Source organism: Euleptes europaea, chromosome 3 (genome assembly GCF_029931775.1).
Source record: "Euleptes europaea isolate rEulEur1 chromosome 3, rEulEur1.hap1, whole genome shotgun sequence".
In the NCBI taxonomy this organism is placed as follows: Eukaryota; Metazoa; Chordata; class Lepidosauria; order Squamata; family Sphaerodactylidae; genus Euleptes; species Euleptes europaea.
Window position 1 is genome coordinate 16,106,643 of NC_079314.1, and position 18,375 is coordinate 16,125,017.

At 50.3% G+C, this 18,375-nt stretch overlaps 1 protein-coding gene across 1 annotated transcript in view; it reads left to right on the forward strand.

Annotated features, from left to right (window-relative positions):
* The first annotated feature begins 13,383 nt into the window (after window positions 1-13,383).
* Window positions 13,384-18,375, forward strand: part of SCN1B (sodium voltage-gated channel beta subunit 1) — a 43,209-nt gene continuing 38,217 nt past the window's right edge. Inside the window, exon 1 of the mRNA XM_056845874.1 lies at window positions 13,384-13,457. Coding sequence (XP_056701852.1) covers window positions 13,412-13,457 — 46 coding nt within the window. The 5' untranslated portion in view covers window positions 13,384-13,411. The remainder of the gene's footprint in view (window positions 13,458-18,375) is intronic.

Genomic DNA, 18,375 nt, shown 5'->3' on the forward strand with positions numbered 1-18,375 from the left:
GCGTCCATCGGCGGCAGAACGGTGAATCTTTTAGTAGCTCTCTCAAACCCTTCCTGCGAGCGGACAGGCGGAGATTGAGGACACGGCGGCCTCTCGTTGAGAATGGAGTCGAGGCCATTCTGAATTCAGCTAGCCAGCAGCAAATCAGAGGATACTATGGGAGAGAGGTAGGAAGGGACATAAGGGCTGTGGCGCAAACCTTATTTCCATGATGTCACCACTGGGCTGGCTCCTTGTTTCTCTGGCAGGCATGATTTGGGGTAAACACGGTGGGACTGAGTCAGCGCTAGGTCTATGGCTTGCTGCATTAACACACAAGCAGCTCACAGGTACGCACCGCACCCCAAGGGAACTAAGTGCAGATCTGTTCCTAGGCAAGTGTGCCAGCTTTCTGGTTCAAGCAGCATGCTTGTGAAGGACAGTCATCCCAACATGTAGATATTAGTGCTTCTCTGTTATGGGGCTAACTCTCATATAGGGAACCCACAAAGCAGGGGCCACAGCATCATTTTAAGAACATAAGAAAAGCCATGCTGGATCAGACCAAGGCCCATCAAGTCCAGCAGTCTGTTCACACAGTGGCCAACCAGGGGCCTCCGGGAAGCCCCCGAACAAGACGACTAGCAGTATCCTGCCTGTGTTCCACAGCACCTGATATAATAGGCATGCTCCTCTTGAGACTGGAGAGAAACTTAAACAAGAACCGTGCATCAGCTTTTCCTGACTTGGAACTAGGGTTGCCAACTTCCAGGTAGTGATGATGCAAATGAAACAATGGTAGGCAAAATTGAATGAGGCAATAGGCAATGGATAGCGGGCAGCAAAACAGCCGAGGCTGTAACTATATTACAAAGAAAATAAATATACAAATGAAGCTAAGCAACAAGGGTTACAAAGCAAGGAAATAACGTCAAGAAAAAAATCAGCTGGAGTTGCTGATAATGAGTGCAAAAAAGTGTAAAAAAATGTAAGACATAGTCATTTTTTAGTCTATTTCAATGTGTCTTCAGGCAACGGAGATGCAGATGGTAACGCAGCTCCGGACGTATTCCAGCGTTTTCACTATAAAAGTAGCTTCATCAGCCAAAGGGCTTAATATTACTATTCCTAGGATTAAAGTGGAGCTCCATGACGGGCTGCTATCTTGAGAAACCTTGTGTGGGAATCAGGTAGCGCCTGGAGATCTTTCACTATTGCAACTGAGCTCGAGGTGACCAAGATCAGTTCCCCTGGAGAAAATGGCTGCTTTGGAGGGTTGGCTCTGTTGTATGATACCCTGCTGAGGTCCCTCACGTCTCCAAACTCCATCTTCCTCAGGTTCCCCCCCACCGAAAAAAAAATCTCCAGGTATTTCCCAACCCAGAGCTGGGAACCCTACTAGTTGGAACACATCTCAATAAAACATGTGATAGGAAAGCCAGCATGGTGTAGTGGTTAAGAGCAGTGGTTTGGAGTGGGAGACACTTGATATGGAGAACCGGGTTTGATACCCCACTCCTCCATTGTGAGAACAAACAAAATCGAGACTGCAAAACAGTTTGACAGCTTGGTATGCTTTTGGACCTGAAGCCCAAAAAAGAAAGAAAATAAAATCACATTAATGTTTTCTTGATATGAACTAGATTGGCTTCTCTTTTAATGATTCAGAGAGAGAGAGGTAATAAAATTATGCTCCTTCCAGGAAATATAAGAAAATGGAATTAACATCATGATCCCAAGCATGTTTATTTAAGAGTGAATCTCACTGAATTCTGAATAACTTTGCTTTAGGGTTGCTGTTTTGTTGGATATTCACCCCCCATTCGCTCATATGAGCCCCATGGCGCAGAGTGGTAGGCTGCAGTACTGCAGTCCAAGCTCTGCTCACGACCTGAGTTCGATCCCAACGGAAGTTGGTTGCAGGTAGCCGGCTCAAGGTTGACTCAGCCTTCCATCCTTCCGAGGTCGATAAAATGAGGACCCAGCTTGCTGGGGGTAAAGGGAAGATGACTGGGGAAGGCACTGGCAAACCACCCCGTAAACAAAGTCTGCCTAGGAAACGTCGGGATGTGACGTCACCCCATGGGTCAGGAATGATCTGGTGCTTGCACAGGGGACCTTTACCTTTAATTGCTCATAGTCTCAGTATTCCCGAAACATCAATTTGCCAAAAGTAGGATGGCACTTGAGCAGTCAAAAAGATTGGATAAGTAAGAAGACAAAGACTAACAGTAGCAGGGGTGGTAGATTACAAGGTGGCAAATAGAAGGGGGAACTGTTAATCCCCGTCTCAACTGTGGTATGGTCCTGATCCAAATCTACCCCTCTACTTTTAAGGCATCCAAAGACCAGATCTTACCTAGCTGCACCCTTCGTTCAAGTATTTCTGACCTGGAATCTGATGTGGAGAACCGGGTTTGATTCCCCACTCCTACACGAGTGGTGGAGGCTAATCTGGTGAGCTGGGTTTGTTTCCCCACTCCTACACATGAAGCCTGCTGGGTGACCTGGGGCTAGTCACACTCTCTCAGCCCCACCTACCTCACAGGGTATCTGTTGTGGGGAGAGGAAGGGAAGGTTATTGTAAGCCGGTTTGATTCTTCCTGAAGTGGTAGAGAAAGGCGGCATATAAAAACGAACTCTTCTTCACATACTTTTCTTCCTAATGGGATCACAAAGTAGCTTACAACCTGAGTCTCTCAGATCCCAGCGGGCCATGGCTCAGAGGCAGAGCATCTGCTTGGCATACAGAAAGCTCCAGATTCAGTTGCTGGCATCTTCAGTAAGAAATATCAGTAGTAGAAGAAGAGTTGGTTTTTATATACCGACTTTCTCTACCACTTAAGGAAGAATCAAACCGGCTTACAATCACCTTCCCTTCCCCTCCCCACAACAGACACCCAGTGAGGTAGATGGGGCTGAGAGAGCTCTAAGAGAGCTGTGACTAGCCCAAGATCACCCAGCGGGCTTCATGTGTATTAGTAGGGAAACCAACCTGGTTCTCCAGCTTAGAGTCCACTGCTCATGTGGAGGAGTGGGGAATCAAACCCGGTTCTCCAGATCAGAGTCCACCGTTCCAAACCCACCGCTCTTAACCACTACACCACGCTGGCTCTCAGGTGATGTGAAAGGCCTTGACCCGAGACCCACTGCTAGTCTGAGTAGACATTATTGACTTCTGTGGCAAGGAGAAATAAAAGGGCCACACCAGTTGCAGGAAATAAAAAAATAAATAAAGCCAAGGCCAACTGTGCAAAATAGATGAAAACGTATTTTATTCCTCAGTTAAAATTCCTTACACATTTTCCCCAAGACACTTCTTCAGGGGGAATCTGTTAGTCCAATGGTTTTTCAAAGAAGACAATAAGCTCTTAAGGCTTTGTCCTGAGACCCTGGAGAGAGACTTCCTTAAGGAGAAATAAAAAGGGCCGCACCAGTCACAGCAGATAAAAAAGAAAAGGCCAATGGTGCAAAATAGGTGAACACATATTAAAATTCCCTATGTGTTTTGCCCTAAGGGCTTCTTCAGGGGAATTTGTTAGTCGCAATGGTTTTTCAAAGGAGAGAAAAAAGATCAGTAGCCACGTAATGGTCACATGAGAAGACAAGAATCACTGGAAAAGACAATCATGCTAGGAAAAGCTGAAGGCAGCAGGAAAAGAGGAAGACCCAACAAGAGACGGATTGACTCTACAAAGGAAGGCACGGCCCTCAGTTTGCAAGATCTGAGCAAGGCTGTAGATGATAGGATGTTTTGGAGGATATTGATTCATGGGGTCGCAGTGGGTCAAAAGCGATTTGATGGCGCGCGCGCACAAACAGAGAGCCACCTGCTGATCTTATTCTCTTCTTTGAAAAACCATTGCGACTAACAGTTTTCTCTGAAGAAGGTTCTTGGATAAAATGCGCAGGGAATTTTAACTGAGTACTCTTACTTATATACTATATATATTTATACTCTTGAGAGCCAGCATGGTGTAGTGGTTAACAGCGGTGGTTTGGAGCGGCGGAGGCTAATCTGGTGAACTGGGTTGGTGTCCTCCACATGAAGCCATCTGGCTGACCTTGGGCTAGTCACACACACTCAGCCCCACCTACCTCACAGGGTGTCTGTTGCAGGGAGGGGAAGGGAAGGTGATTGTAAGCCGGTTTGATTCTTCCTTAAGTGGTAGAGAAAGACAGCATATAAAATCCAACTCTTCTTCCTTGTTTTGCACCTTCAGCCTGGGCCTTTTAAAATATCTCCCTCGACTTCAGTGGGCCGAGGGTCTTTGTTCGGCCTAAGGCAGCCTCAGGTGTTCAAGGCTGCTTGTAAGACTACTGGCCTTGATAGACCCAAGGTGTAGAGGGCAGCTTTGTGAGTTCCCCCGCAGTGCTCATTCCTGTATACCCTGGTTTTGCACTATGCTTCTTAAGGACCTCAGTTGACAGCCATGAGTAAGCAGTCTCTTTGCCAGGCGAAGATTGACAGCATTTGACTAGCAGCCCACTCCTATGTCTGAGGCCACCCGGTGAATTCTCACCTAAAATGAAAACATTAACAAAGGACTTGTTAACCTACAAGTTAGGTTAACCTCTGCGCCTGAAGCTTTGTAAAGCAGCTCGCTTTTGCTTGTATAATAGAAGCACTAATATGCGGGAGGTGCTGTGGCTCAGGGGTAGAGCCTCTGCTGGGCGTGCAGAAGGTCCCAGGTTCTATTCCCAGCATCTCCAGTAAAAAAAGGAATCCGGCAGGTAGTGATGTGTGTGTAAAGTGGTGTTGAGTCGCAGCTGACTTATAGCAACCCAGTAGGGTTTTGAAGGCAAGAGATGAACAGAGGTGAGTGGTTTGCCATCACCTGCCTCTGCAGAGCAACCCTGGACTTCCTTGGCGGTCTCCCATCAAAGGACTAACCAGGGCCAACCCTACTTAGCTTCCAGGATCTGAGAAGATCAGGCTAGCCGGGGCCATCCAGGTCAGGGCACAGCTAGTGGTAAGTGATGTGTAAGACCTCTACCTGGGACCCTGGAGAGAGGCTTCCAGACAGAGAAGAAGAAGAAGAGTTGGTTTTTATATGCCGACTTTCTCTGTCACTTAAGGAAGAATCAAACCGGCTTACAATCACCTTCCCTTCTCCTCCCCACAACAGGCATCCTGTGAGGTAGGTGGGGCTGAGAGAGTGTGACTAGCCCAAGGTCATCCAGGTTGCTTCATGTGGAGGAGTGGGGAATCAAACCTGGTTCTCCAGATCAGAGTCCACTGCTCCAAACCACTGCTCTTAACCACTACACCACACTGGCTCTCAAACAGAGCAAACAGCAGCGACTAAAAAAGACAACAAGAGTTCATCTGTTCTTGTTAAAGGAAGCAGCTGTGGCTCAGTGGTAGAGTGTCTGCTGGGCATGCAGAAGGTCCCAGGTTCAATCCCCGGCACCTGCAGTTTTAAAAAAGGCTCCGGTGACGTATGACGTGAACGACCGCTGCCTTGGGACCCCAGAGAGCCGCTGCCAGTCTGAGCAGACGAGACTGGCCTGGATGGACCGAGGGGGTGAATCGGCATAAGGCGGGATCATTCTGCTCAGAGCATTCGAGGGCTAACAGCAGCTCAACCCTCAAAGCCAGGCCTCGCTTCCTTTCACCGTTACTTGTGCACCCCCACCCCGGTGCCGCAATAATCATTCATCAGAGCAGTGACAATAGGCACAGGGCGCTGTGCCAGGGAAGCGCCGAGGCTCTCCTTCCAAGCTTTGCTTGCTACTCTTAGAGGGGGTGGGGAAAGTGGAAGCAGCAATACTTCCACATACTCGAAGAGCCCCTTCAACGGAGGGCATTTCTGTTAGCTCGACTCCATTCCTTTCCAACTAAGGTTTTATACGGAAGATTCACCAAAATTCTCTTTAACAAGAGAGTATGTCCGTGCGGAATGGGCCGGCCAGATTCCCTACAACACATTATCTTAGATTTCTGTCTGCATGACCAACCCTGCAAAAAAATTTATACTACCTTTAAATCAGCAAACTGAACAAACATATGCCAATTTTTGCTGAATGATTCCATGACTGGTGGCGGAGTTTTTGGTGGAAGCTGTTAAGGTTAAGATTCAAACCTAATTTTAATTTGATAAGTAACATATATGACCATAACTATTATGCCAATAAAGGTCTGTCTGTCTGGAAGCAGCACGGGGGGGGGGGGCACAAGGAGCCAAGCAGGGGGAGGACAGCCCTCCCCCCTCCCCAAATAGATGTACAATTAGCCCTGCATGGGAGAAAAAAACCCAAAACAATCATAGGGCAAAAACGCATGGTTGCTTTATCCTCCTTTAATCCCTGTTTCAGCCAGGATTCAGCCTGGATCGAATGCATGCGTTTCGCCTAATGTGCATTCAATCCTGGCTAAAACAGGGATTAAAGGAGGATAAAGTGACCATGCGTTTTTGCCCATAGAGTTGGAAGGGGCCAATACAGGCCATCTAGTCCAAGCCCCTGCTTAATGCAGGATCAGCCTAGAGCAGGGGTGTCAAACATAAGGCCCTTAACCACTGCACCAACTGGGATCTGGCCCCTTGAAAGCTCTTATCCGGCCTGCGAGACAGCCGAAGCAGCCATTGCCACCCCCACTCCCGATCTGGGGTGGCGAGGCGAGGCCCGGCCAAGTGACATTTGTCATATCTAGCCCTCATAACAATTGAGTTAGACACCCCTGGCCCAGAGCATCCCTGACAAGTGCTTGTCCAGCCTCTGCTTAAAGACTGCCAGTGAGGGGGAGCTCAACACCTCCCTAGGCAGTCGATTCCACTGTCGGACAACTCTTACTGTAAAAAACATTTTTCCTAATATCCAGCTGGTACTTTTCCTCCCACAATTTAAACTCATTATTGTGAGTCTTATCCTCTGCTGCCAGCCGGAATGGCTCCCTGCCCTCCTCTAAGTGACAGCCCTTCAGATACTTAAAAGAGAGCAATCATGTCCCCCCTCAACCTCCTCTTCTCCAGACTGAACATGCCCAACTCCCTCAGCCTTTCCAGGCCCCTGATCATCCTCGTCGCTCCCTTCTGCACCCGCTCCATTCTGCCCACATCCTTTTTGCAGTGAGGCCTCCCAAACTGCATACAATACTCCAGGTGTGGCCTGACCAGTGTACAGCAGAATGATGACATCTTGTGATTTGGATGTTATGCCTCTATTGCTACACCCTATGATCGCATTAGGGAAATTATTTACTTCATTTACACACACACCCCATTTTCTCCCCAAAGCGGCTTGCATCGGTTTCCTCTCCTCTACAACAACCTTGTAAGGTAGGTTGGGCGGAGAGACGTGATCGGCCCAAGGTCACCCGGTGAGCTTCTGCGGGAGAGCGAGGATTCAAACCTGGATTGTTCCACGTCTGATGCTCAAACCTCTACACCGAGTAGGGTTGGCAGCTCTGGGTTGAGAAATTCCTGGAGATTTTGGGGGTGGAGCCTGAAGAGGCGGGGTTTGGGGAGGGACCTCAATGCCATGGAGTCCAATTGCCAAAGTGGTCATTTTCACCAGGGGAGCCAATCTCTATCACCTGGAGATCAGTTGTAATAGCGAGAGATCTCCAGCCACCGCCTGGAAGTCCGCCTGGAAGGACTTAGCTGCCGGCATTTCATTGTTCCCGAGGAGTACTCATTTATGTTAAAGATTCTGAGAAGGTATTAAGTGTAATGAAGTAATTGTATAGTGAAGTTAAACTGTATTGGAACTTATAACCTTGTTGTTGTATAAATTGTTAAGACAAGTTAAGAAACTTTGGAAAGAAAAGAAAAAGAGAGAGAAATATATTTGAAAGGATAGTTGTGGCAGTGTACTGAGATTTTTTTCTTAGGACCGCCTGGAAGTTGGCAACCCTAACACCGAGCCCCTGGGCCACAATAGGATCATCCCTAAGGGCAGGGAGGTGGGGATGGGGACCAGAAGGAAAGAGCAGAAAGGTTACGGCTTGTTGCTGATTCTACAAGGTCACACACTTGAATAGGCAGGATGAAATCAGCTCTGATCCGTTTGCTGGTTCCGTCTTTTCACCTACGTAGATTAGACTGCTGCAATCGTACTTTGGTCACATTATGAGAAGACTCACTGGAAAAGACAATCATGCTAGGAAAAGTGGAAGGCAGCAGGAAAAGAGGAAAACCCAACGTGAGATGGATTGGCTCCATCAAGGAAGCCAGGGGCCTCTGTTTGTAAGGCCTGAGCAAGGCTGTTAACGATAGGACTTTTTAGAAGGCTTTGATTCGGGCACTTAACACACACACAGATTAGAACTCACGCCTGGATTGGGCAGGGTTCAGAGTTTTGAGCCACCCAGAATGAGAACGTACCAAGTGGTAATGCACTTTGGGGTAACTTAATATCACCTCATTATTCAAGCGTGGCTCTGCTAGTTTTTATAGAGAATATTAAGTACATTCAGTTGCACCTTTTATTATTTTTTTAAAAAATCTCTTAATCCATTTTAGCTATTAGCTGCTACCTCATAAAGCCCAATAGCCTCGGTTATCGTTAATCCCTTTGCCTCTTTGAGTGGAGGAAATAAGGCAAACGATGTCTCGGAAAGAAGGAGGCAGGTAATAGCTCCGTGTCCTGTAAATAAAAAGCATCACTTAGCTTCAGAGTTGCAACTGGAGTTCCTTAATCATTGGTCCAAAGTGGTCTTGCTCCTTAAAAGCTTTCCGAATAAAAAGACCGAACTCCTAAAGACACTTCCCTGGGAGTAATCCCCTGTAAAGAACACAGGGCTTACTTCTGAGTAGATCTGCTTTGGACGGCTCCCTGCAAGATAAGTACATCGGGACCTACTGAATTAAAGATGTTACTTCTGAGTAACCATGCATCAGCACCAACCTGCATGCTCTTTTCTTCTACCATTTAGGATCTGGGAGTCAAGGCACTCAATTTTGTTTAGGATCAGGGTTAATTGCAGTGGGATGTTCTGTGCTTTAAAAGCCAAGGACCCCGTTCTTGGCGCCCAGGTTCAACTGGCGGCACCCTTTGATAAAGCAAGATGCTGCCTCTGTGCATGTACCAAGTGCCTTTCCATTCAGTGGAGTGGCCACAAACCGAATTACAAGGGCAGGTATGCCTTCCAGACGGGATGGCCACAACTCTCCCTTCTCTTTTACTAGGAGAGAGTTGGAAACAGGAGATTATTGGGGTATGTGTGTTAAGGCTCAATCTTTGGCCCTGCCAATACTGTGGCAGAGTAGGTAGCAATTGGAGGGGGGAAGGAAACCCGGGTTCAAATCTCTGCTTTTCACAAACTGGACAATCTTGAGCCAACCCTTCTCTCCCAGTTGGTGCAGTGGTTAAGAGCAGTGGACTCTGATCTGGACAACCAGGTTTGATTCCCCACTCCTCCACATGAGCAGCAGACCCTAATCTTGAGAACTGGGTTGGTTTCCCCTCTCCTCCACATGAAGCCAGCTGGGTGACTTTTGGGCTAGTCGCAGTTCTCTCTGAACTCTCAGCCTCACCTACCTAACAAGGTGTCCGTTGTGGGGAGGTGAAGGGAAGGTGATCGTAAGTAGGTTTGGTTCTTCCTTAAGTGGTAGAGAAAGTAGACATATAAAAACCAATGCTTGGTGTAGTGGTTAAGAGTGGTGGAGTCTGATCTGGAGAACCGGGTTTGGTTCCCCACTCCTCCACATGAGTGGCGGAGGCTAATCTGGTGAACTGGATTTGTTTCCCCACTCTACCACACAAAGCCAGCTGGGTGACCTTGGGCAAGTAACAGCTCTCTTAGAGCTCTCTAGCCTCACCTACCTCACTGGGCGTCTGTTGTGGGGAGGGGAAAGGAAGGTGATTGTAAGCCGGTTTGAGTCTCCCTTAAGTGGCAGAGAAAGTCAGCATATAAAAACCAACTCTTCTTCTTCGAAGCTACTTCATGGGGCTGTTATGATGCAGAAACGGTGCCCCCCTAGTTCCAGAGAGCTACATCAGGGCCAGAGCCAGCATAGTGTAGTGGTTAAGAGTGGTGGTTTGGAGCCGTGGAGTCTGATCTGGAGAACCAGGTTCAATTCCCCACTCCTCCACATGAGTGGCAGAGGCTCATCCGGTGAACTGGATTTGTTTCCCCATTTCCTACACAAGTAGCCAGCTGGGTGACCTTGGGCTAGTCACAACTCTCTCAGCCCCACCTACCTCACAAGTTGTCTGTTACAGGGACGGTGATGGTAAACCGGGTAGATTCTCCCTTAAGCGATAAAGGCCATTGATGCACAGGAGGTTGGGCCTTGGATCTGCCACTCTGTAGATGTACATCTTCCCCATCTGAATTCTCAAAACTCTGCACGGGGGCTTACTGTTGAGTTTTGAGAATTTGGATGGGGAAAACATGCAGAAAATGTGAAGAAAGCTGATAGGAAGAAAATAGATTCCTTTGAAATGTTGTGTTGGAGGAGAGTGTTCCGGATACCCTGGACTGCCAAAAAAACAAACCAGTGGGTTCTAGATCAAATCAAGCCTGAACTGACCCTGGAAGCTAAAATGATTAAACTGAGGCTGTCGTATTTTGGCCACGTCATGAGACGACAAGAGTCACTGGAAAAGACAGTCATGCTAGGAAAAGTGGAGGGCAGCAGGAAAAGAGGAAGACCCAACAAGAGATGATTCACAGCGGGTAGCCGTGTTAGTCTGTTTGCAGTAGTCAAAAAGGGCAAGAGTCCAGTAGCACCTTAAAGACTAACAAAAATATTTTCTGGTAGGGTATGAGCTTTCGTGAGCCACAGCTCACTTCTTCAGATACCAACAAGAGATGGGTTGACTCAATAAAGGAAGATACCAACAAGAGATGGGTTGACTCAATAAAGGAAGATACCAACAAGAGATGGTTTGACTCAACAAAGGAAGATACCAACAAGAGATGGGTTGACTCAATAAAGGAAGATACCAACAAGAGATGGGTTGACTCAATAAAGGAAGATGCCAACCAGAGATGGGTTGACTCAATAAAGGAAGATGCCAACCAGAGATGGGTTGACTCAATAAAGGAAGATACCAACAAGAGATGGGTTGACTCAATAAAAGAAGATACCAACAAGAGATGGGTTGACTCAATAAAGGAAGATGCCAACAAGAGATGGGTTGACTCAATAAAGGAGGATACCAACAAGAGATGGGTTGACTCAATAAAGGAAGATGCCAACAAGAGATGGGTTGACTCAATAAAGGAAGATACCAACAAGAGATGGGTTGACTCAATAAAGGAAGATACCAACAAGAGATGGGTTGACTCAATAAAGGAAGATGCCAACAAGAGATGGTTTGACTCAACAAAGGAAGATACCAACAAGAGATGGGTTGACTCAATAAAGGAAGATACCAACAAGAGATGGGTTGACTCAATAAAGGAAGATACCAACAAGAGATGGTTTGACTCAACAAAGGAAGATACCAACAAGAGATGGGTTGACTCAATAAAGGAAGATGCCAACAAGAGATGGGTTGACTCAATAAAGGAAGATGCCAACAAGAGATGGGTTGACTCAATAAAAGAAGATACCAACCAGAGATGGGTTGACTCAATAAAGGAAGATACCAACAAGAGATGGGTTGACTCAATAAAGGAAGATGCCAACAAGAGATGGGTTGACTCAATAAAGGAAGATGCCAACAAGAGATGGGTTGACTCAATAAAGGAAGATACCAACAAGAGATGGACGGACTCAATAAAGGAAGCCACAGCTTTCAATTTGCAAGATCTGGACAAGGCTGTCACAGATGGGACACTTTGGAGGACTTTCCTTCATAGGGTCGCCATGAGTCGGAAGCGACTTGACGGCCCTTCGCGCACACACACACAGAGTGGCAAATCCAAGGCCAAGCCTCCCGCGCATCAATGGCGAAAGGCGGCATACAAAAACCAACTCCTCCTCCTCCGGACCATGTGCAGAGGCCCTCCCGCCGCCCAGGCCGGCCGGGGCTTCCGAGGAGCCGCGGCTTCGGGGTGGACCCGCGTTTCCAGGAGCCGGGGGAGGCGAGCGTGAGCCGGGCCGGGCCCTGCGGCCACCCGTGCGCTCCGGCTCCCGCAGCCACTGCAGAGAGTGACGCATCCCGATCTCCCCAGATCCCAACTCCCCACCCCGGTGGCTCGTTGTCTCGATCGGGGCGGGGGCCGCCGGTGCTCCGCCAGGCCCACCGTGCCCCCCCCCCCCGCCGGCGTCCTCTCCCCCCCTCGCCCGCTGCTGCTGCTGCTTCTTCGGCCGCCGCTGCTGCAATGCATCAAGTTTCGCTGCTCCCTCCTCCTCCTCCTCCTCCTCCTCCTCCTCCTCCCCGCGTCCGCCTGGCGCACGCTGCCTTCCCAGCCGCCCTCCCCGGCCAGCCCCAGCTCTGCCGCAGCGGTGCGCGCCGCCGGAGGGGAGGGAGGGGCGGCGGGGAAGCGAAGGGGGCCGGGAAGGGGGACCTCGGCCCGGCCCTCCCAAGCCGCACCAGCCGCCCAGCCGGCTCCGTCCCCAGCATGGACCCCAGGCTCCAGGATCCCGGGCAGGCGCTGGCCCGGGGGGGCGGCTAGCTCCTCCCGCCGCGCGCGGAAGGCGCCTTTGGCCCATCGGGGGGTCGCCGACGGTTCCCGGTCGCCCCACCACCACCACCCGGATTTTCTGGTCCCCGATCGCCCCCCCGGATTTTCTGGTCCCCGATCGCCCCCCCGGATTTTCTGGTCCCCGATCGCCCCCCCGGATTTTCTGGTCCCCGATCGCCCCCCCGGATTTTCTGGTTTCAGATCGCCCCCCCGGATTTTCTGGTTCCAGATCCCTTCCCCGGATTTTCTGGTTCCAGATCGCCCCCCCGGATTTTCTGGTTCCAGATCCCTTCCCCGGATTTTCTGGTTCCAGATCGCCCCCCCCGGATTTTCTGGTCCCCGACCCCCCCCCCGGATTTTCTGGTCCCACCCGCCCCCCGCCGAGGGAAAGGCAGCGCCGCGCGTCCCGACGGCGCTCCGGCTCCGAGCGCTCCGGCGAAGACTCGAAGGCACCAGATCTCTCCGGGAAGCCCCAAGGCTGACCCTTCGGGGCCGGCGCGGAGAGCTTGTCCGGCCACGTGGCGGGGGGTTCCGCCGGATCCTCGGCCCCCCGCACTCTCCCCGGGCCCGTCCCAACTTTTATGGCTCCTCCAGCCGGCCGCCTCGCCTGCTTCGCCGCGCCTCGGGGCCAGCCCAGCAGCGGGGCCGGCGGGCCTCCCGTCGCGGCCGGGAGGGGCCGGCTGTCCGAGGCCGGGCCGGCCGCGTCCGGCGGGGACATTGCAAGGCGCGGGGGGCCGGCGCTATAAATACCCTCCCGGGAAGCTCTTCCTCCCGAGGATCGTCTGTCTGTTGACCGCAGGGGGGGTGGGGAAGAGGAGCTGCGAGCGGCCCCGGACGTCTGCCCCCACCGCTCCTCCCTCCCCAGGCCGGGCAAGGGGGCGCGCGCCCTGGACCCCAGACCCCCCCAGCATGGCCGTCTGGCGCCCCGCTTCGCTCCTGGCCTGCCTTGCCTTAGGTGAGTGTCGGACCCAAGGGAGGGAAGGATGGGGGGGGGACTGGAAAGTACAGAGTGGGACCCTCCGGGGTGAAACCCGACGCGAGGGGGAGATCCAGTTGAGACTGGGGTCGAGGGGGCGGGCTTCCTCCCAAGGAGAGAAAAAAAAAGACCCCGGCCGGTTCTGGGTGGGGGTTCGTGGGGGAAATAGAGACCCGAACCGTTATTTCAAGAGAACAGTTTATTCTGGCAGCTGCGACCCAGAGGCCCTCGTGGGCAGAAATCTCTGAGCCCCGATTGTGACGAGGAAAGGGTATTGATCCGGATTCAAGTTATGACGGTACATCCACCTTCTGTACGTATCCGTATTACAGGCAGAAAGGCAACTCAGTACAGTCAGTTTCATCCAGTTTCTCCTGTCATTGCTTATAGTTCACTCCGACACGCCATGGGAGAAAACGCATGGTGGCTTTATCCTCCTTTAATATCTGTTTCAGCCAGGATCCAGCCAGGATCGAACCCATGCGTTTCGCCGGATGTGCGTTCGATCCTGGCTAAAACAGGGATTAAAGGAGGATAAAGCGACCGTGCGTTTTCGCCCCATGACTCTCTTAACCCAGTTACTTAAAGCACACAGAGAGCAAGCCTGTATCTAGGTAGACATTCCTGTCCCCCAGCTTCCCTAGCAGTCTGGATGCCAATTATGACCATGTCTTCCTTGGGCTTCTTCTTGGCCTGCCTCCATCGTCCGTTCCGTGGCTTGAAGGAAATCCACCTCCGGGACTTGATCCTTGCTGCCTGGGACTTGATCCTTGCTGCCTGGGATTTGAACCTGAGACAGAAGGCAGGGCCCCTCCCGGGAAAGCTAAGGTTTCCCCTTTGGGGCATGCAGACAGGGCCTGCTTGGAGGCTTCGACTCCAGAGGCGTCTCTCTGCAGGCTTGAGGACACCTTGGCCGTTTACGCATGGGAGGTTGGGCCTCGGATTTGCTGCTCTCTAGATGCACGTTTCCCCCCATCCGAATTCTCCAAACTCTGCACGGGGGCTTATTGTTGAGTTTGGAGAATCTGGATGGGGAAAATGGGCATCTGAAGGGTGGCAAGTCCAAGGCAAAACCTCCCGTGCATAAATGGCCAGAATTTGGATGGGGGAAATGGGCATATGAAGAGTGGCAAATCCAAGGCGAAACCTCCCAGGCATAAATGGCCAGAATTTGGATGGGGAAAATGTGCATCTGAAGAGTGGCAAGTCCAAGGCAAAACCTCCCGTGCATAAATGGCCAGAATTTGGATGGGGGAAATGTGCATCTGAAGGGTGGCAAGTCCAAGGCAAAACCTCCCGTGCATAAATGGCCAGAATCTGGACGGGGAAAATGTGCATCTGAAGAGTGGCAAGTCCAAGGCAAAACCTCCCGTGCATAAATGGCCCTTGTGAAAAGGCCCAGAATCTCCTGTCGGCTTTTTCCTTAGTTTGTCCTGCTCCAGGTCTTTCCTTTGTTTTTTGTTTTTTAAGGGTTTGCACATAGAGAAGGCAATCCTGGGCCCCAGGACTCAGTGTGTGTGGGCAGCAGAGTCCAGGTTGGCAGGCTCGCTCACCTCTGAGAATCCATTTCCACCCTCTATTTTAAAAGATTACCACCACCCATTCCGGGGCGGCTGCAATCCACGCCTGGGTTTTCTTTTTGCGCTCAGAGGGGGGGTCAAGGATATAGTGGCAACATCTTCCCTTTATTGCAGCCCTGCAAGGCAAACCCCAGAAGGGCCTGGAGCGGATTGGAAGTTGTATTTGGTGGGAAGAGGTGGCTCTGAAGATTGTGGCCGTTTAGGAGGAAAAAGAGGTCGGTTTCAGATCCTGAGAAAGGAGTCTTGGGTCAGGTGTAGAATCATAGAGTTGGAAGGGACCACGGGGTCATTTCCTGCACAATGAAGGAAATTCACAACTACCTCCCCACCACCACCCCCAGTGATCCCTTCTTCATGCCCAGAAGATGGCCAAGATGCCCTCCCTCCCATGAACTGCCTAAGGTCATAGAATCAACATTGCTGACAGATGGCCATCTAGCCTCTGCTTAAAAACCTCCAGGGAAGGAGAGCCCGCCACCTCCCGAGGAAGCCTGTTCCACTGAGAAACTTCTCAAACTGTTAGAAAATTCTTCCTAATGTCTAGATGGAAACTCTTTGGATTTAATTTCAACCCGTTGGTTCTTGTCTGGGGCAACAGAAAACAACTCGGCACCATCCTCTATATGACAGCCCTTCAAGTTCTTGAAGGTGGTTATCATATCCCCGCTCAGTCTTCTCCTGGTGTGATGATTTTCTCAGGCTGGAGTGCTGATCCTGCTTGGTGTCGTGTAGGGTTGCCAGCCTCCAGGTGGTGGCTGGAGATGTCCTGCTGTGACAACTGATCTCCAGGCGACAGAGATCAATTAGTTCACCTGGATCAAATGGCCACTTTGGGAGGTGGACTCTATGGCATTATACCCCACTGAAATCCCTCCCCTCCACAAACCCAGCCTTCCTCAGGCTCCACCCCCAAAAGCTCCAGGTATTTCCCAACCTGGAGCTGGCAACCTTATGCAATGGGTTAGGGTGTCCGACTAGGATCTGGGAGACCTAGGATCGAATCCCCACTCTGCCATGGAAGCTTGTTGTTGGGTGACCTTGCGCCAGTCGTATGCTTGGCCTAGCCTACCTCACAAGGTTGTTGTGAGGATAAAATGCAGGAGAGCAGAATGAGGTAAGCTGCTTTGGGTCCCCAATGGGGAGAAAGGTAGGGTATGAATGGAGTAAATCAAAGGAGGCAGAAGGTTGTAACTCCTGCTGAATCTTTGGGAGACAGCATCAATTCTCCCTGGGGCCTTTTCTCGGGTCCAGAAAGACATATTTGTCCATACTTCTGGCTTTGCTGTGTATAGTAATGAGAGCTGTGGACCAGCCTGTGTGTTCAGTCAGGACTTCCAAATAAACAGGAGTTGGCCTCAAGCTTAAATAGCCCACCCGACCCAGGATCAGACAATAATGTAAAAGTTGTCAATCTCAAAGCCTGCCTGCACATCATGTACCCATGCCCAGTCATTTGCGGATGTTTTGAAAGCAGAAAAAGCACCAACTTCCTTCCTCCTGTTTACAAATGTTTCCCGCCTGGTTGCCTGCAGTTGATTTTGACTCGCCATAGGTGAATAGTCAAGTGGCTCTTTGCATGGTTGCCTCAGCCAAAGGATCTGGGCTCTTCCCAGATGGAAGGAAGCCATTCTGCACATTCTGGAAAGTACATTACGGATTTGCGAGAGTGTCGAATCTAGGTTGGCTGCGCTTGTGTGTTTTGTCACGCCAAACGGTGTCTGTAAAATCGCAACTCTCTCTGTGTGTCTTATATAACAGTCTCCTGGTGTGGTAGTTTTTGACTTGCGGGCTCTTATTGAGATGCTCAGAACATCCTTTTCTTTGGAAGTGGGATTCCTAATGCTCAGGGAACGCTTTGGGATTGGGCTTGAAATCTCTCTAGTGCACGCTAGGCAAGCGAACAGGAAACACAGAGTAATTTAAAAATATGTGTATCTTGTCTTTTGTGATCCAGCCTTGCTTTGTTGGTCATCGAGTGATATGGAGCCAGGTTGTTCAAGAACGAGGCCTAGAAGGGGATGTTTTTATGTGCGAGGAGGGCTTTTTCCTCTGCCACCAAAGAGGCAACACTAAAGGGCTGTTGCAGACGCTTCGATATCAAGTGCAGTGGGAGCATTGAATGGGAGATCAGCATGGGGAAAGTCCCATCCCTCTCCAGAACCGCAAAGCCAGCCTAGTTGCGAGTTGCCTTAAAGGCTTAAATGGTGGGTATTTCCCATAAATAAAAAAGCAAGCCCTGAAAAGTAAAAAGGCAAACCGGAACAGTTCAGCTGCTTTTTAGAAGCCCTAAGGGAAGTAGTTTATTTGTGCCCCGTTTTTCTCCCCTATGGGGACGCAGAGAATCTCTCAGCGTTATTCTCTCCGTACTCCATTTTATCGACACAACAGCAGCCCTGTGAGGTAGGTTAGACTGACAGCGACTGGCCCAAGGTCAGGCAGGGGGGCTTCCGTGGCAAAATGGATTCGAACTGAGGTCTCCCAAATCCTAGTCCAACACTCTAACCACTACACCCCGTTCGAGAATTTGAGCCTCTATAGCCAGTCCTATACATAGGGTTGCCAGCTCTGGGCTGAGAAATACCCAGAGGAGCCTGAGGAGGGAGGGCTTTGGGGAGGGGAGGGACTTCAATGCCATAGAGTCCAATTGCCAAAGCGGCCATTTTCTCCAGGGGAACTGATCACCTGGAGATCAGTTGTAATAGCGGGAGATCTCCAGCCACCACCTGGAGGTTGGCAACCCTACCCATATGCCATCTTCCAAGTGTTACCCCAAATGTTTATTTACTAGCACTGCATAGAAGATGACATATTTTTACGTTTTTCACCCATATATTAGGAATTGTGCAGAGTTTAAAAGTCCTTTCACACTGTCAACATTTCACTGATGACCTGTTAACTTGTTGCAATTTTGAATCCAAGGTGAAGGGGACGGTGGCTGTCTGCTCAGCAATTGCTTGCTACTGGGCATCCTACATATTACTTTGAAGAGGTGGGATAGAAATACTTTAAATACAATTCAACCTGAACGCGTTTAAATAAGGACGATTTTAATATACTCTTGTGGTGTGAGACGTTGGCTTAGATGTTTGTTTTTAATTAGGCAAATTAAGGAGCGGTCACTATCTGGCTGTGAACTAAAGTGGAACCTCCAGGTTCCCAGGCAGTATATCTTTGAACGCTCAATAGTGGAAACAAACAGCAAGGGAGGACTGCTGCTTTCCCGTTGTTCTCATAAGCTTCCCGCGAGCATCTGGCTGTGCGGTGTTAAAAACAGGATGCTGGGCTAGAGAAGCCAGTGGCCTGATCCAACAGGACTC